Genomic DNA, 26,094 nt, shown 5'->3' with positions numbered 1-26,094 from the left:
ATCCTGATTCAGACCAGCAGCAGGCAGAGCCAGAGAGTCTGTTGCTACAGATTGAAGCTCTACAATCTCAGATGAAGGAACAAGCTGAGCTATCTAGAGAGCAGACGGAAGCCTTGCTGGAGGATCGTAGGGTCAGGATGGAAGAGATGCAGACTGTGATTGAGAGAGATCGCTCCAAGATTCACTCCCTCAATGAAAAGTAGGAACTCCCTTCATTGATTCCTTATAATCTTAAATGAACTTGACAAAGGTGCCCAGTGGCATAGCTAATGATAGGGGAGGAGGATGAGGGGCATGGACCCCTCTGCTCAAAGACTGCCTCCTACTAGAAACTGAGGTCCCTTTAGGGCCCTCCAGCAACTTGGACCCCAGTTACATCCTTGAAGGTACCAATAAAGATAAATGCACATGTGTGCAGTTTGGACAACGGGCAGGGGTTTCAAATAGATTATATTACCTGGTGTTTGTGTTGTTGCATGAATTGGCAAAACATTTCTAAATATGTGGAGTGCCCTGGCCTCATGGTCTGGAGCATTGAACTCGTTGTCTGCGGGTAATTCTACAGGTTGTGGGTTCGAGTCCAGCCTGGGGTTATGGTGCATGTTCCCTTTGGCAAGACACTTTGTCACTCATTGCTTCGCCCCACCCAGGAGTAAATGGGTACCTGTGAGAACAGAGATCGCAATTGTGATTGATTTTAGCTACCTTGCGTCGAAATGACTACACCGAGCTGTATGGGCTTTATTCAGGAGTCGACTATATTAAATTGAAAGCGAGGTAAAATCTTCATATTTGGAACTTGCAAAGAGAAATTAAAGCAGTGACATAAAATTAATTACAAATTAATACCAGTCTGCTTTAATGAAAATTTAAATTTGTTGTTAAACATACCCTAATGTTTTTAAGCCACATTTAAAATAAAAATTGAAAGTGAGGCTAGAATGCAAAAATAGTCTGGCACCATCCTATTCAATAGTTTATAAAATACTGTCAGGGAACATGACTAAAATGACTTCCTCGTGAATAAAAATCCATATTCCACAGGAAGCTGAGATTGTATTTGCAATGTTTCATTGGCCCAATGATCAGGGGTAATAATAATGTAAAGCACTTTGATCTTAGTTATTTTAGAAACCACAGTCTTTCCACACTGGTATATTGGCAACACATCTTGCCAAAATAACATGGAGGCATATGCAGTGTGTGCTTGCTGAAATTACATGAGTCAATTGACTAATAAAACCAAATTAGGTTTTGTCCATCACCGATGTATAAACACTGTATTCTCAGTGTGTTTCCTCCCGAGTGAAAGTTGGAAAAAAATCACTCCGGTGGGACTCGAACCCACGACCTCCTGCTTTCTATTGCAGATGTCTTACCATCTTATGAATAGTTAATGTAGTACCCGCTGCTATGTACATCAGATTCGAACCAGCCAACTGATCCCGTTAGCTCGGTGGTCAAGTGGTAAGACATCTGCACTAGAAAGCAGGAGGTCATGGGTTCGACCGGAGTGATTTTTTTCAACTTTAGGGAATGACAGCCTAAAGCATCCTGTAAAATCGTGGCTCCTGGTGTGCTGACATTTAAAAAAAAAAAATGGTATTTTTCCAACGCTGGTCGGCCGACCAGCAATGGAGAAAACTGTTTTTTTTTTAAAACTACTCCTAATTTTTCATAATTAGTTATTCTGTCTTTTCTGTGCAATTGATTACACACCTTTGAAGGGGTACAAGCCTACTAGACTGCCTCTCTGATCTTACAATCCCCCAAAGTCTATAAATTCTCCGTTTCATCTTAAATGGGGTCTGTGAACCAGACTACAAGAACATGAATGGTTTTCTTGGTTTTTCCAACATCTACAAGCCCAAAACGTGAAACAAGTCATTTTAACAATATTTGCTAAAACATACTAATCCTCCAAATCCATTTATTTCTGATTATTGCAGCAAAAGCAAATGTTGTACATGCCCTTTAACAATATTTTTTATAGCACACTAATCCCCCAGATGCACTTATTTTGAACATTACAGCAAAAGCAAATGTTGTACATTCCCTAACAAGTTCAACAGTTTGGCTGTTACTTGTAAATGGAAAATCAATTGATGACAATACAAAAAATTGATTTGTCTGAGTACGTCCGGTGTTTTGAGCCAATTTCTACTACAGCAACAAAGTTGGATGAATAATTTCTTCTTTGACTCATCAAAGTAACTAGTGACTAACTGATATGTTTTATCAGAATTAAAATCTACCCCGTGATTATAACTACAATTACATACACTGTTGAATTGCCCAAAATGTACGTCTGACACTGCGGAACTGCCCCCATTTGAACATTATTAAGAGTAAACCTAGTCAAGTTCCCTTGTATTGGGTATTTTAAGTGTCAACAGTTCTTCAAGTTGTCCTAAATGTCTCATCCTTTTCCAAACAAGCAAACAACTCAAGGAATGCCATGGATAAGCCAGTTCGGTATTTCAACTGCTTATGTGCACAACGATATGGGTCACCGGTCATTCGGGATAGTAGAACGATCAAAGGTGCATGAATGCGGGTGCGCGACGCTTGTGTGTAAATTACCACCAGAGTGGTCGTGCGCGTAACATCGCCTAACATCGTGTCAGCAATGTTATCCCAAATGACCTCAGGTCATTGAAATACAGAACTGGTTTATTACAATGAATTACAGTCGGGCATTAGAAGACTTTTGACCCAACTTTGAACATTGCATTTTATTCTGGCAAACAATTATATATCTGCACACACTGTCCATCAGATTTCAAAGGTATATGAAGGTGTAACCTGTAATTTCCAAGACGTCTCATGTTTTCTTCTTACTTGCCTGTCTGGTTTTTTTTTCTCCAGAGGGTGAAATATTGGGTTTAAAAGCCGAAGTGCCAAGCAGACCACAGAACAACAGAACACGGAGGAATGCACAACACAGAGTTACTGCTAACACAAAAGGTAGGTAGAGATTACATACCGGTATGGTTGAGGCAAAGGGTGGTTGATAAAACATTGCAAAGCCAACACTCCTCAGATCTCATACCAACCATATCAGGCCCATTTTTAGTATTTGTTGGTCAGATAAACTAGTGGATCATAGTATTAATACAATGTATGTCAAATCAGGTTTTGCCCTTCATTGATGTATAAACACTGAATACTCAGTGTGTTACCTCCTGAGTAAAAGTTGGAAAAAATCACTCGGTTGGGACTCGAACCCACAACCTCCTGCTTTCTAGTGCAGATGTTTTACCACTTGACCACTGAGCTAATGGGATCGGTTGGCTGGCTCGAATCTGATGTATTGGTACATGGCAGTGGGCATCGCATTAACTATTTATAAGGTCTATGGGATTTTAAGTTTTGTTTAAGCATTAATATGGTTAAGGTTTGTGACTCATGATCAGAGGGTCAGGGGTCCGAATCTAGTTGCCGGTTATATGTGTGTCCTTGGGCAAGCCACTTCACCCCCACTTGCCTCTCTCCACCCAGGAGTATAAATGGGTACCGATATTAGCTGGGAAGTAACCTGCAATGGACTGGCATCCTATCCAGGGGGGATAAAAAAATATCCTCGGTCGTTTCATGCCTTTGAAACCAGAGATGTATTGGCTAATGACAGACTTTACTTACTTTCATAGTATTAATAGTAAATATATATATCTGTTGCAGCTTTTGGTAGGTGTGTTGATAATTCCTTGATCAGCTGATGAAATTACCTGTAGTTACTCCCCTGAGAAGTGAGTTTAGTTACATACGTTATCCCAGTAAAGTTGCTTCAATCACGATAATTGATCAGATCATCTCCAAAAGGGTGGTTTCTTTTGTCCGAGTCTGTACCAGCAGGTTGATCCTGTTACCATCCATCAATATTTTCCAATCCTCATTTCAGTCCAACAGCGCCCAGCCCAAAGCTGTCCATCCTGATTCAGACCAGCAGCAGGCAGAGCCAGAGAGTCTGTTGCTACAGGTTGAAGCTCTACAATCTCAGATGAAGGAACAAGCTGAGCTATCTAGAGAGCAGACGGAAGCCTTGCTGGAGGATCGTAGGGTCAGGATGGAAGAGATGCAGACTGTGATTGAGAGAGATCGCTCCAAGATTCACTCCCTCAATGAAAAGTAGGAACTCCCTTCATTGATTCCTTATAATCTTAAATGAACTTGACAAAGGTGCCCAGTGGCATAGCTAATGATAGGGGAGGAGGATGAGGGGCATGGACCCCTCTGCTCAAAGACTGCCTCCTACTAGAAACTGAGGTCCCTTTAGGGCCCTCCAGCAACTTGGACCCCAGTTACATCCTTGAAGGTACCAATAAAGATAAATGCACATGTGTGCAGTTTGGACAACGGGCAGGGGTTTCAAATAGATTATATTACCTGGTGTTTGTGTTGTTGCATGAATTGGCAAAACATTTCTAAATATGTGGAGTGCCCTGGCCTCATGGTCTGGAGCATTGAACTCGTTGTCTGCGGGTAATTCTACAGGTTGTGGGTTCGAGTCCAGCCTGGGGTTATGGTGCATGTTCCCTTTGGCAAGACACTTTGTCACTCATTGCTTCGCCCCACCCAGGAGTAAATGGGTACCTGTGAGAACAGAGATCGCAATTGTGATTGATTTTAGCTACCTTGCGTCGAAATGACTACACCGAGCTGTATGGGCTTTATTCAGGAGTCGACTATATTAAATTGAAAGCGAGGTAAAATCTTCATATTTGGAACTTGCAAAGAGAAATTAAAGCAGTGACATAAAATTAATTACAAATTAATACCAGTCTGCTTTAATGAAAATTTAAATTTGTTGTTAAACATACCCTAATGTTTTTAAGCCACATTTAAAATAAAAATTGAAAGTGAGGCTAGAATGCAAAAATAGTCTGGCACCATCCTATTCAATAGTTTATAAAATACTGTCAGGGAACATGACTAAAATGACTTCCTCGTGAATAAAAATCCATATTCCACAGGAAGCTGAGATTGTATTTGCAATGTTTCATTGGCCCAATGATCAGGGGTAATAATAATGTAAAGCACTTTGATCTTAGTTATTTTAGAAACCACAGTCTTTCCACACTAGTATATTGGCAACACATCTTGCCAAAATAACATGGAGGCATATGCAGTGTGTGCTTGCTGAAATTACATGAGTCAATTGACTAATAAAACCAAATTAGGTTTTGTCCATCACCGATGTATAAACACTGTATTCTCAGTGTGTTTCCTCCCGAGTGAAAGTTGGAAAAAAATCACTCCGGTGGGACTCGAACCCACGACCTCCTGCTTTCTATTGCAGATGTCTTACCATCTTATGAATAGTTAATGTAGTACCCGCTGCTATGTACATCAGATTCGAACCAGCCAACTGATCCCGTTAGCTCGGTGGTCAAGTGGTAAGACATCTGCACTAGAAAGCAGGAGGTCATGGGTTCGACCGGAGTGATTTTTTTCAACTTTAGGGAATGACAGCCTAAAGCATCCTGTAAAATCGTGGCTCCTGGTGTGCTGACATTTAAAAAAAAAAAATGGTATTTTTCCAACGCTGGTCGGCCGACCAGCAATGGAGAAAACTGTTTTTTTTTTTAAAACTACTCCTAATTTTTCATAATTAGTTATTCTGTGTTTTCTGTGCAATTGATTACACACCTTTGAAGGGGTACAAGCCTACTAGACTGCCTCTCTGATCTTACAATCCCCCAAAGTCTATAAATTCTCCGTTTCATCTTAAATGGGGTCTGTGAACCAGACTACAAGAACATGAATGGTTTTCTTGGTTTTTCCAACATCTACAAGCCCAAAACGTGAAACAAGTCATTTTAACAATATTTGCTAAAACATACTAATCCTCCAAATCCATTTATTTCTGATTATTGCAGCAAAAGCAAATGTTGTACATGCCCTTTAACAATATTTTTTATAGCACACTAATCCCCCAGATGCACTTATTTTGAACATTGCAGCAAAAGCAAATGTTGTACATTCCCTAACAAGTTCAACAGTTTGGCTGTTACTTGTAAATGGAAAATCAATTGATGACAATACAAAAAATTGATTTGTCTGAGTACGTCCGGTGTTTTGAGCCAATTTCTACTACAGCAACAAAGTTGGATGAATAATTTCTTCTTTGACTCATCAAAGTAACTAGTGACTAACTGATATGTTTTATCAGAATTAAAATCTACCCCGTGATTATAACTACAATTACATACACTGTTGAATTGCCCAAAATGTACGTCTGACACTGCGGAACTGCCCCCATTTGAACATTATTAAGAGTAAACCTAGTCAAGTTCCCTTGTATTGGGTATTTTAAGTGTCAACAGTTCTTCAAGTTGTCCTAAATGTCTCATCCTTTTCCAAACAAGCAAACAACTCAAGGAATGCCATGGATAAGCCAGTTCGGTATTTCAACTGCTTATGTGCACAACGATATGGGTCACCGGTCATTCGGGATAGTAGAACGATCAAAGGTGCATGAATGCGGGTGCGCGACGCTTGTGTGTAAATTACCACCAGAGTGGTCGTGCGCGTAACATCGCCTAACATCGTGTCAGCAATGTTATCCCAAATGACCTCAGGTCATTGAAATACAGAACTGGTTTATTACAATGAATTACAGTCGGGCATTAGAAGACTTTTGACCCAACTTTGAACATTGCATTTTATTCTGGCAAACAATTATATATCTGCACACACTGTCCATCAGATTTCAAAGGTATATGAAGGTGTAACCTGTAATTTCCAAGACGTCTCATGTTTTCTTCTTACTTGCCTGTCTGGTTTTTTTTTCTCCAGAGGGTGAAATATTGGGTTTAAAAGCCGAAGTGCCAAGCAGACCACAGAACAACAGAACACGGAGGAATGCACAACACAGAGTTACTGCTAACACAAAAGGTAGGTAGAGATTACATACCGGTATGGTTGAGGCAAAGGGTGGTTGATAAAACATTGCAAAGCCAACACTCCTCAGATCTCATACCAACCATATCAGGCCCATTTTTAGTATTTGTTGGTCAGATAAACTAGTGGATCATAGTATTAATACAATGTATGTCAAATCAGGTTTTGCCCTTCATTGATGTATAAACACTGAATACTCAGTGTGTTACCTCCTGAGTAAAAGTTGGAAAAAATCACTCGGTTGGGACTCGAACCCAAAACCTCCTGTTTCCTAGTGCAGATGTTTTACCACTTGACCACTGAGCTAATGGGATCGGTTGGCTGGCTCGAATCTGATGTATTGGTACATGGCAGTGGGCATCGCATTAACTATTTATAAGGTCTATGGGATTTTAAGTTTTGTTTAAGCATTAATATGGTTAAGGTTTGTGACTCATGATCAGAGGGTCAGGGGTCCGAATCTAGTTGCCGGTTATATGTGTGTCCTTGGGCAAGCCACTTCACCCCCACTTGCCTCTCTCCACCCAGGAGTATAAATGGGTACCGATATTAGCTGGGAAGTAACCTGCAATGGACTGGCATCCTATCCAGGGGGGATAAAAAAATATCCTCGGTCGTTTCATGCCTTTGAAACCAGAGATGTATTGGCTAATGACAGACTTTACTTACTTTCATAGTATTAATAGTAAATATATATATCTGTTGCAGCTTTTGGTAGGTGTGTTGATAATTCCTTGATCAGCTGATGAAATTACCTGTAGTTACTCCCCTGAGAAGTGAGTTTAGTTACATACGTTATCCCAGTAAAGTTGCTTCAATCACGATAATTGATCAGATCATCTCCAAAATGGTGGTTTCTTTTGTCCGAGTCTGTACCAGCAGGTTGATCCTGTTACCATCCATCAATATTTTCCAATCCTCATTTCAGTCCAACAGCGCCCAGCCCAAAGCTGTCCATCCTGATTCAGACCAGCAGCAGGCAGAGCCAGAGAGTCTGTTGCTACGGATTGAAGCTCTACAATCTCAGATGAAGGAACAAGCTGAGCTATCTAGAGAGCAGACGGAGCCTTGCTGGAGGATCGCAGGGTCAGGATGGAAGAGATGCAGACTGTGATTGAGAGAGATCGCTCCAAGATTCACTCCCTCAATGAAAAGTAGGAACTCCCTTCATTGATTCCTTATAATCTTAAATGAACTTGACAAAGGTGCCCAGTGGCATAGCTAATGATAGGGGAGGAGGATGAGGGGCATGGACCCCTCTGCTCAAAGACTGCCTCCTACTAGAAACTGAGGTCCCTTTAGGGCCCTCCAGCAACTTGGACCCCAGTTACATCCTTGAAGGTACCAATAAAGATAAATGCACATGTGTGCAGTTTGGACAACGGGCAGGGGTTTCAAATAGATTATATTACCTGGTGTTTGTGTTGTTGCATGAATTGGCAAAACATTTCTAAATATGTGGAGTGCCCTGGTCTCATTCTACAGGTTGTGGGTTCGAGTCCAGCCTGGGGTTATGGTGCATGTTCCCTTTGGCAAGACACTTTGTCACTCATTGCTTCGCCCCACCCAGGAATAAATGGGTACCTGTGAGAACAGAGATCGCAATTGTGATTGATTTTAGCTACCTTGCGTCGAAATGACTACACCGAGCTGTATGGGCTTTATTCAGGAGTCGACTATATTAAATTGAAAGCGAGGTAAAATCTTCATATTTGGAACTTGCAAAGAGAAATTAAAGCAGTGACATAAAATTAATTACAAATTAATACCAGTCTGCTTTAATGAAAATTTAAATTTGTTGTTAAACATACCCTAATGTTTTTAAGCCACATTTAAAATAAAAATTGAAAGTGAGGCTAGAATGCAAAAAAAGTCTGGCACCATCCTATTCAATAGTTTATAAAATACTGTCAGGGAACATGACTAAAATGACTTTCTCGTGAATAAAAATCCATATTCCACAGGAAGCTGAGATTGTATTTGCAATGTTTCATTGGCCCAATGATCAGGGGTAATAATAATGTAAAGCACTTTGATCTTAGTTATTTTAGAAACCACAGTCTTTCCACACTAGTATGTTGGCAACACATCTTGCCAAAATAACATGGAGGCATATGCAGTGTGTGCTTGCTGAAATTACATGAGTCAATTGACTAATAAAACCAAATTAGGTTTTGTCCATCACCGATGTATAAACACTGTATTCTCAGTGTGTTTCCTCCCGAGTGAAAGTTGGAAAAAAATCACTCCGGTGGGACTCGAACCCACGACCTCCTGCTTTCTATTGCAGATGTCTTACCATCTTATGAATAGTTAATGTAGTACCCGCTGCTATGTACATCAGATTCGAACCAGCCAACTGATCCCGTTAGCTCGGTGGTCAAGTGGTAAGACATCTGCACTAGAAAGCAGGAGGGTCATGGGTTTGACCGGAGTGATTTTTTTCAACTTTCACTCGGGAGGTAACACAGAGAGTATACAGTGTTTATATGTCGGTGAAGGGCAAAACCTAATTTGATTTACATCACCCCGACGCAAAATGAAATGAAATCTTATGAATGACTAATAAGACACTTACCGTTCTTTAAACAAAAGTAGAATGTGTATCCTTTATTCAGCTACCTTGTTCAACCATCATACATCACTTGTCATGGACATTCTTCTGTTAATAGGTTACATCGTACACAGCAGATGTTGTATGACAGCACTAAGGACTATCTAGAGCTGAAGTATGAAGGACGATCTCAGGAGCGAGTCTGGATGGTAGAGAAGGACCGTCTACTACAGGAGCTGGATCGATGTAAGGAACAACTAGATGTCTCCAAAGATGACGTCTTAGTCATCTCAGATCATGCACTGGAAGAGAGACAAACACAGAACTTGGAAATTGAGGTGGGCATTATAGAGAAGCTTCCTGCACAAAGAAATCATTTCAAGTTAAATACAATACAATAATGATCATTTTCAAGCAAATTCGTTTGAATTGCTTTAAAAAAAGAACTAACTTTTCCATTCAGAAATCATTTTTTTTCTCAAAAGTTAGCAAAACAAAAGAATCTTGTTACAAAGTCACAACTGAATGGCCCCCTCAAAAGCTGCAATCAAACTATTGGGGTAATCGCACATAAGGAGCATTTTGGACTTTGGCAGATCTACTTTATTCAGTGTTGTACAAATGATACTGAATGATTGCAACGTGGTGGTTTTAGTCTGACGATCTCTTCCATGCAAAATCTTGAGGAAGGCGAGGAGAGCATAGAAGACAAATTTCACCGGCAGTTGTTGTACGAAAAAGACGGCAGGCCTAATGCCAAACTTTTTCCAGTTCCACCTACCATGCGTTAGTGGACTTGTTGTCTTGGACTTTTTCCTTGACTTTCTCCGTGTCTCAAGTAAGATGTGAATTTCTTTAATTACGAGTCAGAAACTCCAACCCTAATTCAGGCTTTTTAATCTTATGGAAACACTGAACATTTTTCACATCGTAAAATTTCATTTGGATCTACATGTACATGTAAAAGAAAAAAAGGAGGCGATGTCCAGAAATTGAACACGAAGTTTATTGTACATATAGTACGTATGTGTACTTGCGGCGCAGCCCAGATTTCGGACACAGAATTTTGGCCGGCCTATTTTCAGATTTTTTCCCCATAGGCCAGTTTCATCCCTGTATGGTCTGTGACTTGAAACATAGATGAGTTTGTGAACAGAACGGGACAAAAAAAACACAGAACCGGGCCTGCGGATCTCGATTTCAAATAAAAGTTGCTGAATCATGTTGCTGAATCATGTTTTGAATTGGGCCTGAATTGAGACACATTCTCATTGAGCCGATTGCAGCTACGCGGTGTCATGCACTGATACGATGAATTAAGGCAACTGCGCGCACGTTTGCATCGTGTCAACGCTTGTGCGTGCTTCGCCAAATAAAAAAGCGAACTACTAACAGAAATTTCCAACGATGCGTCTGAAGACCTTCTTTTGTTGATTTCTTCAAAACGACAGCATGTCAGAAAGAATAATTTCAGAGAGAATTTAGTACTGTCAACCAACCAAGTATGTTTTTCAAGATAAATACATCAGTTACTTTTTGGATAGCTGCAAATGATGGACTGTAGCTTAAAATGACTAGAGACTTAACTTACTGTACAGAATGTACACTGCTGGGTGCGTCCATTTTTGTGCACAAACCTATGGAGAGCTCAGAATTTTTTACTGCTTTTGGGCAATTCCACGGTAACGGAAGGACGTTTTCGCTCATTAAACAAAATTTCAAATGTGCCTATCACAGCCACTGTTATTAGTTACAGCAAGCAAATGTCACAATGGTATTGCTATAATGCTACCTTCAATTTCCACACTTTTGGGGGGCATGCATACCTCTCGTTAATGAATTATGAATATTAATGAGGTCGGTAACGGAAGGACGGTAAAACGGACGAGGGTTTTCCAACTTACACGCGTTTTGCATAAACTCTGTGAATTTTATGGGGCAATTATATTTCAAAGGTAGGAAATGGAATCCCTGCGGCTTTATCTATACTATACCACCTTTCATTTGACTTTAAGTGTTTCGGTGATATAATTACAATGTCTTAAGTGGATTATAATTTGGTAGCGGAAGGACGGTAACGGAAGGACAAAAGGTTTACTCAATTATAGCATGAATAAAATGTGAATTTACACTAATTATACAAGTGAAATAAATTGCTGAAATGTGTAACTGAATGTGAAATCAACAATATGCAGACCTGGCATAAATAATTATACCCAAGAAACTATTGAGATAAAGATAGAAGCCTGCTAATTAATGATAACAAATGAAAAATGAAAACAACCAAAAACACATAATTCACGAACACAAGACAACTACAGAAATGGACTTCAAACCCATCACCTTAATCCTTAAAAGTTTTAAATACACAGTATTTGAGCACTTGAGTATATTTGTTACATGTTCACCAACAACTTTTAATAATAACACCAGTAGGTTCAGTGGTTTACCTAAAGGGTGGGGGGGGGGGCAGGGGCGACCAGCTTACATGTACATTAAAAACATCTACAGGTAGAACTGATGGCTTCAGAATCATTGTGCTTTAAAAAATGTTTTAGGTGTTGCTTTTAATTGAACTCTAAATTCAGTGTTTGAAATCAAATTTTAATGATTTAGAGTATTAACAATAATTATCTTATAAACATCCAGCCTGAAGTTGTTAACTTAATTTGTCAAAAATTGCACCTCACATGTCTTACACATGTAAATTGTATGAAAGTGCCCAATAGCACTGGTACTTTCTGCCATCTCATTTTTTACTTAATTTGCTTCTGGAATGGCTTCACAGAAATTGTATCTTTCTCTATTGTCCATGAATGGTGATAGCAGCAACTTAATGATTTGATTTTCTGCAACAACTCCATACATGTATGAGTACCGGTACATTGTCATACATGTACATTGTACATGTACATGTTATACATATGCCTGTGCCATCCTTTGTAATGAACACCTTGCCCTGCTCATACCAGCTTTGTGAAGGTGGGTCACATGAATGTCCTTTCAATGCGCATTATACATGCATGTAGTTGCAGTGATTTTCATTTTTCAAACATGAGCACAAATGTCGTTACATTTGATAAAAATAACATTTGTCCTTCCGTTACCGTCCTTCCGTTACCAATTTGGTAACGGAAGGACGGGATTTAATTAATTGTAATTAAAAAACGATACGTACAGCAGTGTCAGTTATAATGTCATATTGAAGGCCTACCTAAACTTGCTTTGCACAATAACTTTCATTGCATTCATACTGCAAGTTTTGAAAATAAATTAAAAATATGTATTTTTTCGGTAACGGAAGGACATTTTCGAAGGCTGAAATATTAGAAGTCACTGAAGCGAAACAAATTACGCAAAACGTAAAAAAAAAGGTCCAGTCAGTTTTTCATGACCTATACTTACTTATGACAGAAACTGATGGCATGAGTACATATTTGTGTGTGTGTATTGGTAGAATACTGTCATATCACTATTTATCACATTTTTAGGATTAAAACAGGATTATTATGTAATCCTATTTTGTTGGTACCAAAATGTATCAAAAATAGAATTCCGACTTCAAATTCCCTTCAGTGGATTGTTCTGATTGCTATCGAAAAGTGAACAAAATAAACTCTGATATTCAAACAGTACCAACTGCTCATGCAAAGTTTAAGCCATTTCTGATCTATTGCCGAAACCTGTTTCTAGTACCATTCATTCTTGTGGTTATTTATCCACAGGATAAGACGGAAAAGCTTGCTAAGCGTTTACACCTGATGAACCAGCGGTATGAGGCCATGGAGAAGCGACGGAATCTGGAGATAGAAGGTTTCAAGAATGATACCCGAATCTTGAGAAACCAACTCAAGGATGTTGAGAAGCAACTCTACAAGGTGGAGTATTGTCTGTTCATGTCAGTCATGTTGTGTCACTGCAGCAGCTGTGCAGTGAGTTTGTCTTAAGTTTATTAATTTTCTGAACAAGTTTTTCATAGTTTAAATTTAGAATTCCATTTTTAGAGTATTACTTCATATTTAGTGAAAGAGCCTACAGTTAATGTTCACCTTATAATAGTGAAAGAGCCCACTTATGTGTTACATTAAGTAGCCTCCTTCCCACCACCAGAGTGACCTTGTGCACTTCCTATGTGCATACAGAGACCTTGTGTGGGTACAAGTACCACATAATCTTGCCACATAAACAATGGGCAGCCATATTTACTGACCATGTGATTTCAGAGACAAGTGTTTTCATACTCATTGCGATTTAGTTCTTCAAGTTTCATCACTTTATTCACTCTTTGTGGACCTTGAAAGACCCCATTTTGGTAAGAAGCATTTTCCTTGATTTTATGAGTTACTTTTAATAAGTTTAGAGACAGAATTCAGTGGATTTTCTGAGATTTTACAGTTGATTATTTATTCAGCAAAAAACAGATTGAACTGCAAATAGTGTTTAGATTTGACAAATCAGACTTCACATTTTTGGACTCAACTTGCCATGTTTAATAGATTAGACTTTTCCATGTACTTTTATTATAGTTTTCTTATTAGTGTTTTTTCTGCTTTATTAAATTGCAGATTGTTATCTCAATCTACTCAATCTACTATCAGCAATCACCACCATGTTGTCAAGTGGCTTCATTGTGTTTAGTGTGTGGTTCCTGGATTGATTGCGAATACCAGTCACTTGGGAGTCCTTTTCTCATAAGTTTGAGAACTAGTAGTCCGAAACTCCTCTGGGCACAAGTGAGCCCTGAGGCAGCCACAATAACAATCAAAGGACAATCAAAGTCACAACCAAAGTCCAGTCGTTCCAGAGCATGCAGAGTGAATAAACCCACGTCATGTCGTTACCAATCCAGTCGTCTTCTAGTCATAAGTTTGACAAGTCAAAGAAGAGTAACGCCGGTCGAGCAGCAAGTCACGCTGGTCATGTGTCGTCTTACAAGTCAAGCAAGAGTTCCAGTCGAGCCAGTCATGCCGTGTCCGTTACATCATCATATGCACGGCATCAGGAAGAAAAGCTGGAACTAGCGAAAACAGCGGCTGCTCTGCAGGTCCAGCTAGACTTTGCAGAGAAAGAAAAACAGCTGAAACTCCGGGAGTTGGAAGCGGCAAAGAAAGTGGAGGAAATGAAGATCGAGAGAGACAAAAAGTTAGAACAACTTGAAATAGAGAGGAAATTGGCCGAAACCCGAGCTGTGATGCAGGTGTACTCATCGCTGGAGCGGGATGACAACAGTTCAATATCATCAGAGCTGTCCGGCATCCCCGCCGACAAACATGAACATATGCAGAGATTCCTCAACTCGCATCAAAGTGATCACCCCCCTCCACTGTGTCCATCTGTGCCCCAAAGTGAAAGCGCATATGTGGACAATGCGTCACTCCAACCAGTTGCCATGGTTACATCAGCCAATCAGAACAGATCTGATGAACAGTCCAGTGTACATCATTCTCATCACCAAAGTGAAGGAGGACGGATGACGATGTCGTCGGCACTTGAGAAGTGCATTACACAGTTGGCCGAGTCCAGTAGACAACAGCATGATGTAAACAAACGCCTTGTTGCATCTAGCCAGCTACCAAAGATAGCCGTCCCCCAATTCAACGGTGATCCACTACAGTACCCCCTGTGGCGGAACTCCTTCAATTCCCTTATCGACAGCCAACCCCTTGACGCCGACACCAAGCTTAACTACCTCAATCAATATGTGACGGGAAAACCAAAGCACCTAGTGGAGCACTACATGCTCATCGGCACTGAAGAGGCCTACACGCAAGCAAGAAAAGTATTGAACGAGAGGTACGGAAACAGTAGTGTAGTGAGCACTGCTTTCATAAGCAAACTCCGTCAGTGGCCGAGGTTAACGCCGAGGGATGCAGCAGGCTTGAGAGATTTCTCTGATTTTCTGGGGAAAGTAGAGGCAGCACGAGCAACCACAGCAAGCCTTGGAGTGCTGGACTACGCCAGTGAGAATGCTCGTCTAGTCGAGAAACTGCCATTCAACCTTGAGACAAAGTGGCGAGACAAGATTGACTATTGGAGACAGATCCGTGGTCAGGATTCCTTCCCCCCATTCAGCGAGTTTGTCAAACTCGTGAAGATTGCAGCAGACAGGGCAAACATTCCTGAATTGCAGAGCGTGGTTCGAAGTCAGGACAAACAACGTTCAAATGGAGGAAGTGCTCCGAAAAAGAACACCAGTGTTTTTGCGACTAGTACCAGTCGAGGTGAACCAACAAGCAGAGTGCAGTTGTCCAGTGACAAGAGTTGTCTCTTCTGCAATAAGCGTCATCTCCTGGACGAGTGTGAGCGCTTTCTGCGCAAGCCTTTCGCTGAGCGAAAGGATTTCTTCTTCAAGAAGAGACTGTGCATGGGCTGTGCACGTTCCAGTGATCATCAAGTGAGAGAGTGTAATGACAAAAAAGTTTGTCGGATCTGCGCTGGTGCCCATTTGACCTGTCTCCATCGCAACTTCCAACAGAGACGGCCAGAAGAAACTGCTTCAAGTAACCCCCAGTCAGCAGCGGCAAGTAAACAACCAGCTGACAAAGTCCCAACCAATTCATCCCCACCCAAAGAAGTCATTGCTGTGCACCCCAAACGAGATGAGGGAATGTCCAACTGTATTCAAGTGTGTTCCCAACCAGACCAAGAAGGAGAAGGTGACCACTCCATGATTATACCAGTGTTGGTTCGTAGTGAGAGTGATCCAGCGAGGGAGTTCCTCGAATATGCCATCTTGGACGAACAATCCAACAGTTGCTTCGTATCAAAGAGTTTGTGTGAAAGGATGAACCTGCAGGGACCAGAGACGCAGTTACTACTCAGTACAATGCAAGAGCAAAATGTGCAAATCACCAGCAGTCGCATATCCGGGCTTGAAGTGCTTGATGTCAATAGAGAGCACACTGTTCAACTTCCAGTCTGCTTCAAGCGGGACAGCGTTCCAGCCAAGAAATCCCAGATACCGAAACCTGCGGTTGTGCATCAATGGCCCCACCTGAAGTCTCTGGCAGATAAACTCATGCCCTATGATCCAACCCTGCAAATATCTCTTCTCATCGGGAGCAATTGTCCCAGAGTAGTTCGACCCAGGGAAATCATCGCCGGTGGAGAGGATGACCCTTACGGCCAGAGGTCACTACTAGGCTGGGGAGTAATTGGGAACGTGTGCAAGGCTGCACGACAAACCGATGACCAACCTGCAGTATGCAACAAAGTGGTTGCTGCTGAACCACAAAGCTACCAACACTTCGTCTATGGTACGAGGGTGAAAGAAGTCTTAAACCCAGAGAAAGTTCTCAAGGTGTTGGAATCCGACTTTGTCGAGAATCATCAGGGGAAGCCATACTCAGTAGAAGACGAGAAGTTCCTGAGCGTGATGGAAAAAGGAATAAAGAAAGCATCCGATGGCCACTACGAAATGCCACTACCACTGAAGTCTGACGCTGCGACCCTGCCTAACAACCGCCAACTTGCAGTCAAGAGATGGAATCAGCTGTCCGCCAGATTCCGAAAGAATGTGAAGTTTCGTGAAGACTACAGGGAGTTCATGAAAGATGTTATCCCAAAGTCTGCAGAGAGAGTCCCCCTAGACCAACTGGAAGTTGATGAGGGAAAGGTAAACTATGTGCCGCACACCGGAGTCTATCACCCCAAAAAGCCGGACAAGATAAGAGTGGTGTTCGACTGTTCAGCCAAATATGGAGGCGTTTCACTCAACGACCATCTCCTTCAAGGTCCTGACTTGACTAATGGTCTTCTCGGTGTTCTGTGTAGATTCAGGAAAGAGGAAGTGGCCTTTATGGTTGACGTGAAGAGCATGTTCCATCAGTTCTATGTAGAAGAGAAGTACCGTGACCTGCTGCGATTCCTATGGTGGGAAAATGGTGATCCAGAGAAGCCAGTGGTCGAATACAGAATGAAAGTTCACGTGTTTGGGGCCGCTAGCTCACCAGGCTGTGCCAACTTCGGGCTGAAGAGAGCAGCAGATGACGGAGAGGATGAGTTTGGTGCAGAGGCAGCAAACTTCATTCGTAATGATTTCTACGTAGACGATGGACTGAAGTCACTACCCACAGTGGAAAGAGCATCATTACTGATCAAAGCCAGTCAGAATCTGTGTGGAAAAGCTGGGTTGAAACTGCACAAAATCATCTCCAACAAAAGAGAGCTGTTGGAAAAATTCCCAGCAGAAGAGCGAGCCAGTGGTACAAGGGAACTAGATCTGAAGGTTGATGTACTACCAATGGAAAGAGCCCTGGGCGTCACTTGGTGTGTCGAGAGTGACACCTTTCAGTTCCATATTGAGTTGAAAGACAGACCATTCACAAGACGAGGCATACTTTCAACTGTAAGTTCGATCTATGACCCAAATGGCTATGTGGCTCCAGTAACCCTCAGAGGGAAGAGAATTTTGCAGCAGATGTGTCGCGACAAACTTGATTGGGACAGTCCAGTGCCAGAGATGCTACAACCTGAGTGGGAGAAATGGCGTTTAGAGGTTCTCGGCTTAGAGAAGATCCAAATCCAGCGATGTTTTAAGCCCAAGGATTTTGGAACTGTGACAGCAGTTGAATTGCATCATTTTTCCGATGCAAGCCAAGATGGTTATGGTCAGTGTTCCTACCTGCGACTAGTCGATGAGAACAATAAGGCACATTGTTCCTTTGTAGTCGGTAAGTCCAGAGTGGCCCCTCTGAAGCTCGTCACCATCCCCCGGCTAGAACTTGCAGCAGCAACTGTCTCAGCAACTGTGAGTGAATTCCTGCGACGAGAGCTATGTTACGAGATGCTCCACGAATATTACTGGACAGACAGCAAGATTGTTTTGGGATACATAAACAATGAAGCAAGACGATTCCATGTCTATGTTGCTAACAGAGTGCAGCAAATCAGAAGTCTGACTAACCCAGAGAGATGGATGTACGTAGACACCAAAGAAAATCCTGCTGACGAAGCATCACGTGGTCTGACAGCAAAGGAACTTATAGAGAAGTCCTGCTGGTTATCCGGTCCAGATTTCTTGCAGAAGGATGGCCCCTTTCAACCCCAGCCAGCCGTAGTTGCACCACTGAGTGAATCAGACCCAGATGTGAAAAGAGTCTCAGCTTTCGTGACAACAGCTGAGAACAACGCACGACATCATCACTTCGAAGTGAGCCGACTTGATTGCTTTTCATCCTGGAATAGAGCTTGCAGGGCAGTCGCTCTTTGTCTGAGGTTGAAGACAAAGTTGAGGAACAGAGTAGTGAAGAAACCTTGTGAAAGGAAAGTTTGTTCCACTCCTGCGAAGCAAGCAATCACTGTGGCAGAACTACAGAATGGAGAGATGGAAATCATCAAAAATGTTCAGCATGAACATTTCAGTGTCGAGTTACAGGCCCTACAAGAACTTGGTGTAATCGGGCAAGTCACCGATGGAAAGACTGCAAGGGTGAGAAATGACTACCTGAAGAAGACAAGTTGTCTGTACCGGCTAGATCCCTTTCTAGATGTCGATGGCATCATCCGAGTGGGTGGCCGTATTGCCAGATCTAATCTTCCAATTGAAGCTAAGCATCCAGCCGTTCTCCCTCACAAAGGTCATGTCACCCAGTTGTTGATTCGCCATATTCATGAGAAGGTGAATCACATGGGCAGAGGAATGACACACAACGAGCTACGTCAGAGAGGGTACTGGGTAATTGGTGGTTCATCAGCTGTGTCCAACTACATCTCAAGATGTGTGACCTGCCGCAAACTGCGTGGATCGCTGCAGCGACAGAAGATGTCTGACCTACCCGTAGATCGACTAGAGCCAGCGCCCCCATTTTCCTATTGCGCTGTGGACTACTTCGGTCCATTTTTGGTGAAAGAGCGTAGGAGTCAAGTGAAACGTTATGGTGTCCTGTTCACATGTATGGCGTCTAGAGGTGTTCATCTAGAGACAGCAAATTCCTTAACGGCAAGTTCTTTCATCAATGCCCTTACAAGATTCCAGAGCAGGAGAGGACCTGTACGTCAACTGCGTTCAGACCAAGGTACAACATTCATCGGTGCTCGGAGTGAGCTGAGAGAAGCGCTAGCTGAGATGGAGCAGGACAGAGTCCACCAGTACCTGTTAGAGAGCAACTGTGACTGGATTCCCTTCAAGCTGAACACACCGCATGCCAGTCACATGGGAGGCGTGTGGGAGAGACAGATAGGTACAGTACGCCGTGCACTAGAGGGTCTTCTTCTTAAAACCACGACACAACTGGATGATGAATGTTTCAGGACCTTCATGACTGAGGTAGAAGGCATCATCAATTCACGACCTCTAACGACAGACTATCTCTGCTCATCAGACGCACCAGAGCCATTGACACCCAATCATCTGTTCACCATGAAACCCAAGGTGGTTCTGCCTCCGCCTGGAAAGTTCCAGAAGGAAGATGTCTATGCCCGCAAATGGTGGAGACGTGTCCAGTACTTGACCAATGAGTTTTGGGTGAGATGGAGAAAGGAGTTTCTGCACCATCTTCAAGAGCGCAAAAAGTGGGTCAATCCAGTAAGAGATCTACAAGTAGGTGATGTCGTGATCTCCAAGGAAGGTGAACAGACCAGGAACCAGTGGCCACTGGGACGCGTAGTGGAGACCTACCCGAGCAATGACGGAAGAGTCAGGTCAGTGAAGCTCTTGATGGCCGATGGCACACGAGACAACCTTGGCAGACGGCAACACTCTCCATCACTCCTTGACAGACCAGTACACAAGCTTGTCCTGTTGGTACCCGCAGAGAAGCCTGAAGCTCAAGAGACCAGAGAAGTCCCCACCGAAGAGCCAAACTGAAGATCCTGCCAGAAGAGACCCACTGCTGACGACAATCTATTTAGTTTATGAACTTTACATTTTAACTGTTCTTGTTACTCATTAGTAGGTAGATACCAATTTAACGAGCCAACACTAGTCCGCATCTGAGGAGCAGTGCGTGCGAGACAAGACGTCCACCAAGATGAAGGAACATTTTCATGGACATTAATCTTTGAAGTTCAGGTTTGATTTTAGTTTGTTAACTGCGAGATGCAGTTAGAGGAGCCATGTCACTGCAGCAGCTGTGCAGTGAGTTTGTCTTAAGTTTATTAATTTTCTGAACAAGTTTTTCATAGTTTAAATTTAGAATTCCATTTTTAGAGTATTACTTCATATTTAGTGAAAGAGCCTACAGTTAATGTTCACCTTATAATAGTGAAAGAGCCCACTTATGTGTTACATTAAGTAGCCTCCTTCCCACCACCAGAGTGACCTTGTGCACTTCCTATGTGCATACAGAGACCTTGTGTGGGTACAAGTACCACATAATCTTGCCACATAAACAATGGGCAGCCATATTTACTGACCATGTGATTTCAGAGACAAGTGTTTTCATACTCATTGCGATTTAGTTCTTCAAGTTTCATCACTTTATTCACTCTTTGTGGACCTTGAAAGACCCCATTTTGGTAAGAAGCATTTTCCTTGATTTTATGAGTTACTTTTAATAAGTTTAGAGACAGAATTCAGTGGATTTTCTGAGATTTTACAGTTGATTATTTATTCAGCAAAAAACAGATTGAACTGCAAATAGTGTTTAGATTTGACAAATCAGACTTCACATTTTTGGACTCAACTTGCCATGTTTAATAGATTAGACTTTTCCATGTACTTTTATTATAGTTTTCTTATTAGTGTTTTTTCTGCTTTATTAAATTGCAGATTGTTATCTCAATCTACTCAATCTACTATCAGCAATCACCACCATGTTGTCAAGTGGCTTCATTGTGTTTAGTGTGTGGTTCCTGGATTGATTGCGAATACCAGTCACTTGGGAGTCCTTTTCTCATAAGTTTGAGAACTAGTAGTCCGAAACTCCTCTGGGCACAAGTGAGCCCTGAGGCAGCCACATGTTGTTAGTTTGCATTTGTCCGTTGCTGTTTTCTACTTTCCTATGTTGGTCAGCTATAGTGCAGTTCATGCAGATCGTGGTGCGGACTCTGCGAACAAGTACCCCAAAGGCTGGGTCATGCTTAGCCCCATATGTGGCCATTTTACTGGACTACCTCCATAAATAAAGGCCACACTTCCACCATGTACAAAAACATGTCGAACTTTTATATTTGTTTTATATAACTGACACATAGATCCTTGTCATTTGATATTTGAACTTTTATTTCAATATAAAATTGGTTGAAAATGTATTTTTCTCTTCCAAACCACCCCTTCACGAAAATGTTTGAACCCAACGCTGGCTACGTGCAATGCTAAACGCGCACACCAGCATGCATTTGCATACAACTGCGTCATGGAACAAGAATGATCCTAACTGTTCAATAGTATTTCCCATTCCCCATAGGCGAATGGGACTTTTTGAGCCCCGGCGTGAATGGGAGCAATAACGAATGCCACATGATGTGAGTTCCACCAATCAAATGACAACGATCTGTATGTCGATTATATAAAGTAAAATGGTGCATTCCATGAAACGTGCTCTTGACTAAATCAAGAAGCAGATTCTGTTAGTGAGATGTTATGTCATCTTAGTCCATAATGATGTTGTCACTGAAATCAAGATTGCAAGGACATCATTGCAGGGATGTAGTCGAGTCCATCACTAGTCCCTGCAAGTCCACCACAAGTCCTCCAACACCAATTTAACTCACAAGCTATTCAAATGAGCTTTGACAAAGGCATCCAGTGTATCTTGTGCCTGGACTTGTGATGGACTCACGAATTACTTGTGTCTGGACTTGTGGTGGACTTGTGAATGGAATCAACTACATCCCTAGCCCTGGATCATTGTCAGTGCTTTGTAATGTAAACCCTTCTTGTTTTGTTGCCATGCTGAACAGGTGACAGTGGGTGTTGGGGAAGATGGTGATATGTTCATGCTGCATAATATTCATCAGACAGCTAAGAGATCAAAGAAGATGCAGAGTGAGCTACTTCAACTCAAGGCTCTGATCTATGGCGTGGAAACAGACCTCAGGAATCTCTAGTAATACACACAATCACCCCTCACTGTGTCTCCACATTTGATCAAATGACTTATAACTTTGGGAAGCCTCATTCTCTGTTTGAAGATGCATAGGATCTTGTGATATTTGTGCCTTTTGGGTTTTTTTTTTTGAAGCAAAAACAAAATTGCTCCAAATCTTAAGTTAGATCCATAACAACTTACCTGTTGAAGTTATAGCTGAGTGGATACTGTACATCTTGAGAATACAGGGAAACCTTATCAAACTTTCAATCAAATTGGACATAGGACTTCGTTGCTATTGTCTTTCCCACCAAGGCCTATGCATAAACATTTTATTGTGCCAAGTGAATAGAAAAAGTGAACCTTTTTGCCACCCTGGGTCAAAAATCTGATATTCACAAGAACAGTGCATGTATGTCTGATGTTATTAATAATTGACTTGTCTGACAACTTAAGATTAGAAACAGTTGGAGGAGATCCTATAAATCCACCGATGCTAGCATGCTGATAGTTCAGCTGCTGTATTCGCTGTTCTTGTGAACGATTTCAAACATTTAGAGAAAAAGGCTCCTTTTTGTTCATGTGCTACGTGAGAACTGATGTCACTTTGTCACTTTAGTACGAATGGCCGGTTGTTCTGCGTAGAATAGTAACAGTACTAACATAACAATGCCCACATGTACAGTTACTTTGGTTACTTAAAACTGGAGAGAGTTTGTTGTATTTGTTATCTCACAGGAACCTTGACATGAAAAGGCTCCATTATATTGTGGGGGCAATGTATACTGCCAAAATAGTCAATGTTTTGAAATTGAATCTGTTTAAAATGGAGGCAATAACTACTGAAATTGCATGCCAGTATGTTCAGATGTTATTGAAGTAATGCTTGTGCAGCTCACATATGGGTTTACTGCGCACAGCAAAGACTTCTCAAATGCGATACTTTGGGTACACTATGGTAAGGCCCAAGGAGGACACAAAGTGGACATCGCTTTTCTGCTGTCAGAAGAGCAGATAACAGAAGTATGGCCATTTTCCGACAATACATTTTTCATTTTGTAACTTTGTGATGTGGAAGCTCTTTAAGGGGGAACGCCTAAAAAACCCTGTTAACCTACACTCAAAGAAAAATGAAACGGTGCTTATTTTTCTCAGAAGCACCGTTTCATTTTCCTTTTAACCAAAAGCAGAATACAAATGGTAGTTACCAAAGGTTCGTTTTGCTTTTCTGGTTCTAAGAAATGAGAAAAGCAAAAAACAAAAATATACATTTTGGGTAGCACAAAAGCAGGAAATGGAAACGTCAGAAACGGTTTGATCTGATTTTTGAACAAGAGAAAAGCAGATGTCCACTTTTTCTCCCTCCAGCAAGGGAGGAAAAGCAAAATCTGCATTTCAGGTAGCATAAAAGCACTACAGTGGATTTTATTAAACAGTAAATTCTGCATTTATGGTAGCACAAAGGCGGGAAAGCAGAACAAAATGAACCATTCAAAAAATACTCAATCTGCTATTCTGACAGCAGAAACGCAGATGTCCACGTTTTGTCCTCGATGACTACATGAACAGTCCTGTTCATTTCAGAATGGTAAATAGTGCCCTCTTCTCACCATCTAGTTTGCAAGTTGTCCTTCAATACCCATTTGTTGTTCCAAACATTTGTGTCAAGCTTGTTATTCCAATTAACTATGCACAAAAAGTACATGTATTGGGGTCATGTCCTGCATGTTGTTCTAATGTAGGAGAGATGTACAAAGTAGTGTATGCAATGAAGTCACATGTATTCTACCATACAATCTTATATTGGTGTCCAATATCAATAGGTCTCATTCAAATGACGTCATTTCCTACAGACCAGCCACATGCATCAACATTTTGAGCATCAACTGAATAACGCACATCGGCTGTGTCGTATTTCAAACACATTTCAAGCAAGAAGCGCGTGTGTTTGGAACATTTTTAACACTGCGCAATGCGTGCTTGATTGCGTAAAATAAGCAATCAAGAGATGACCGTCATTGAGTGAGCCCTATTGATATGCTTGGCAGTAAGGATTGAACAGAGAGATTATTTTATGCAACTGTTAATATCTTTTGGAATTTTTGCAGTGAAATACTTTTTAAAATAAGTTGGCTATTTTAAGGACTTTATTTTTATGGTGAAGGATTTTGGAATTAAATGTAGAATATTAAAAGGATCTATGCAAGCTTTCAGAACAAATTTGTGATTGGCATTCAAGCGCTTTATTTTGTGTGTTCCATGAGTGTGAGTGGGTTTAACAATTCATCTTCCAGCACACTTCATGCACAGTTACGTGTACGCTGTCGTCACGTTTCAGCTTTCATCTACCACATACGTACGTGCAGCAAGCGTCTTGCGTTGTGTGGTGCAGTGTGGCCCATTATGGGATAATAACACTGTTGTTGCCATCAGGCATGCAATTTTTCCTTGGATCTGCTGATTTCCTTCTTTCTTTTCTTCTCATGAATGCCATTACAATTTTTTGAAAAATACTGTACAAAGGCTTGTGTGGTTGGAATTTCCTCCTTTTCTTGTAAATTTTGAGTTGCATGCCTGTTTCATGTATCAACCTATCAGTATAAGAATTCAAATTTGGTTGAAGATAAGCACATATGTACAACATACATGTCTGTTAGTTTGTTACACACAGTGCCACCGTGTTGAATGTTTTGACCAATCAAGAAATCACTAATAGAAGCCACAGTTGAGCCAATACCAGGCATGTATGCACGAGGGGGGGGGGGGGGGGGTAAAGACACCAGACCAACATATAATTGGGTAAGACTTGCAGTTTGACAAACTCAAGGAAGGGGGGGGGGGCTTGATTACATTAGTCTCTGGATGGCACTATTATGTCATTTTTATTCAGTTGAAGCATCATGGTTGCAGGTAATCTTTTAAAGGCAGTGGTGAAAGTAATAGATGAGCCAAATTACTTCACAAAAATATTCAGCAAAATGTGGATTTTATTTCTTGTGTGTGTGTGGGGGGGGGGGGGGGGGGGCGCGTTTGCATATGCAGACCTTGATGCCCCTACAAGCCTGTCTAGGTACCAACCTCATAAATATTGCCACATTGCCTATCCCTAATCTATACAATATTCAATGTCATGAATGTCAACTGATCAATCTCATGAGCTTCAACTTGAAACAATGTACATAGACCTTCCCAAGACTAGACTGGGGCAACTACCATTGAGCTCTTATTATACAAATATCAGCTGCTTCAAGTTGAGTGGTAAAACTAGCCTCCTGGGTAGTCCGAGGATCAAACGATCATGTTTACAGAGCCTCACTACGAATGTCTGATATCCGAACATGCAAATTGTATGCGACCCCACGGGCCAGCCAATCAAAGTTGAGTTTAGATATGTTGACACTAGGGCTGGTTGACCTACGACAGTTGACCCATGTAAAGGGACATAACATGAAATAGCTAGATGGGCGTTTTCGAGAAAAAAAAGTGTAGTAAAATTGTTGACAAAATTGTAAGAAATCTATAAGTTTTAACTACCTTTGACTTTTGGCCCAAAAGTTTAGATTTTTTGACCGAAGAGGTATTTATGAATGGAAATAAATATGTGCTTGGCCGGTATTCTACACTTTGTTTAAGACCGGTTGAGTCTGGATGCTGATAACGACCCTT

The 26,094-nt window shown here is 41.4% G+C and overlaps 2 protein-coding genes across 3 annotated transcripts; both read left to right on the top strand.

Moving 5' to 3' along the window:
* The first annotated feature begins 4,073 nt into the window (after positions 1-4,073).
* LOC119721828 (coiled-coil domain-containing protein 77-like) lies at positions 4,074-24,648 on the top strand. The gene is made up of 4 exons (XM_038191782.1): positions 4,074-4,128; positions 9,576-9,795; positions 13,183-13,335; positions 22,301-24,648. The coding sequence occupies exons 1-4, from the start codon at positions 4,076-4,078 to the stop codon at positions 22,445-22,447; spliced, it is 573 nt and encodes a 190-aa protein (XP_038047710.1). The 5' UTR covers positions 4,074-4,075; the 3' UTR covers positions 22,448-24,648.
* On the top strand, positions 13,367-21,207 carry LOC119721827. 2 transcript variants are annotated; one of them, XR_005270304.1, is made up of 3 exons: positions 13,367-13,769; positions 14,023-20,914; positions 21,168-21,207. XR_005270304.1 is itself a non-coding variant. In XM_038191780.1 (2 exons), exon 2 carries the CDS (start codon positions 14,289-14,291, stop codon positions 20,262-20,264), a length of 5,976 nt encoding a protein of 1,991 aa, XP_038047708.1. In that variant the 5' UTR covers positions 13,367-13,769; positions 14,023-14,288; the 3' UTR covers positions 20,265-21,161. The 2 variants fall into 2 exon arrangements, 1 of the variants encoding a protein (XP_038047708.1); XM_038191780.1 differs by lacking the exon at positions 21,168-21,207 and having other exon boundaries at positions 14,023-21,161.
* Positions 24,649-26,094: the final 1,446 nt, after the last annotated feature.

Source organism: Patiria miniata, unplaced genomic scaffold (genome assembly GCF_015706575.1).
Source record: "Patiria miniata isolate m_02_andy unplaced genomic scaffold, ASM1570657v1 HiC_scaffold_14, whole genome shotgun sequence".
Classification (NCBI taxonomy): Eukaryota; Metazoa; Echinodermata; class Asteroidea; order Valvatida; family Asterinidae; genus Patiria; species Patiria miniata.
This window is presented reverse-complemented; position numbering and strand designations above follow the sequence as displayed.

Bases quoted from the DNA above. Each gene is read 5' to 3' on its own strand.
- LOC119721828 (XM_038191782.1), top strand. From the start codon at position 4,076: ATGCAGACTGTGATTGAGAGAGATCGCTCCAAGATTCACTCCCTCAAT. The intron at 4,129-9,575 runs GTAGGAACTCCC...TTCTGTTAATAG, and splicing joins ATTCACTCCCTCAATGAAAA to GTTACATCGTACACAGCAGA. The intron at 13,336-22,300 runs GTGGAGTATTGT...CATGCTGAACAG, and splicing joins TTGAGAAGCAACTCTACAAG to GTGACAGTGGGTGTTGGGGA.
- LOC119721827 (XM_038191780.1), top strand. From the start codon at position 14,289: ATGTCGTTACCAATCCAGTCGTCTTCTAGTCATAAGTTTGACAAGTCA.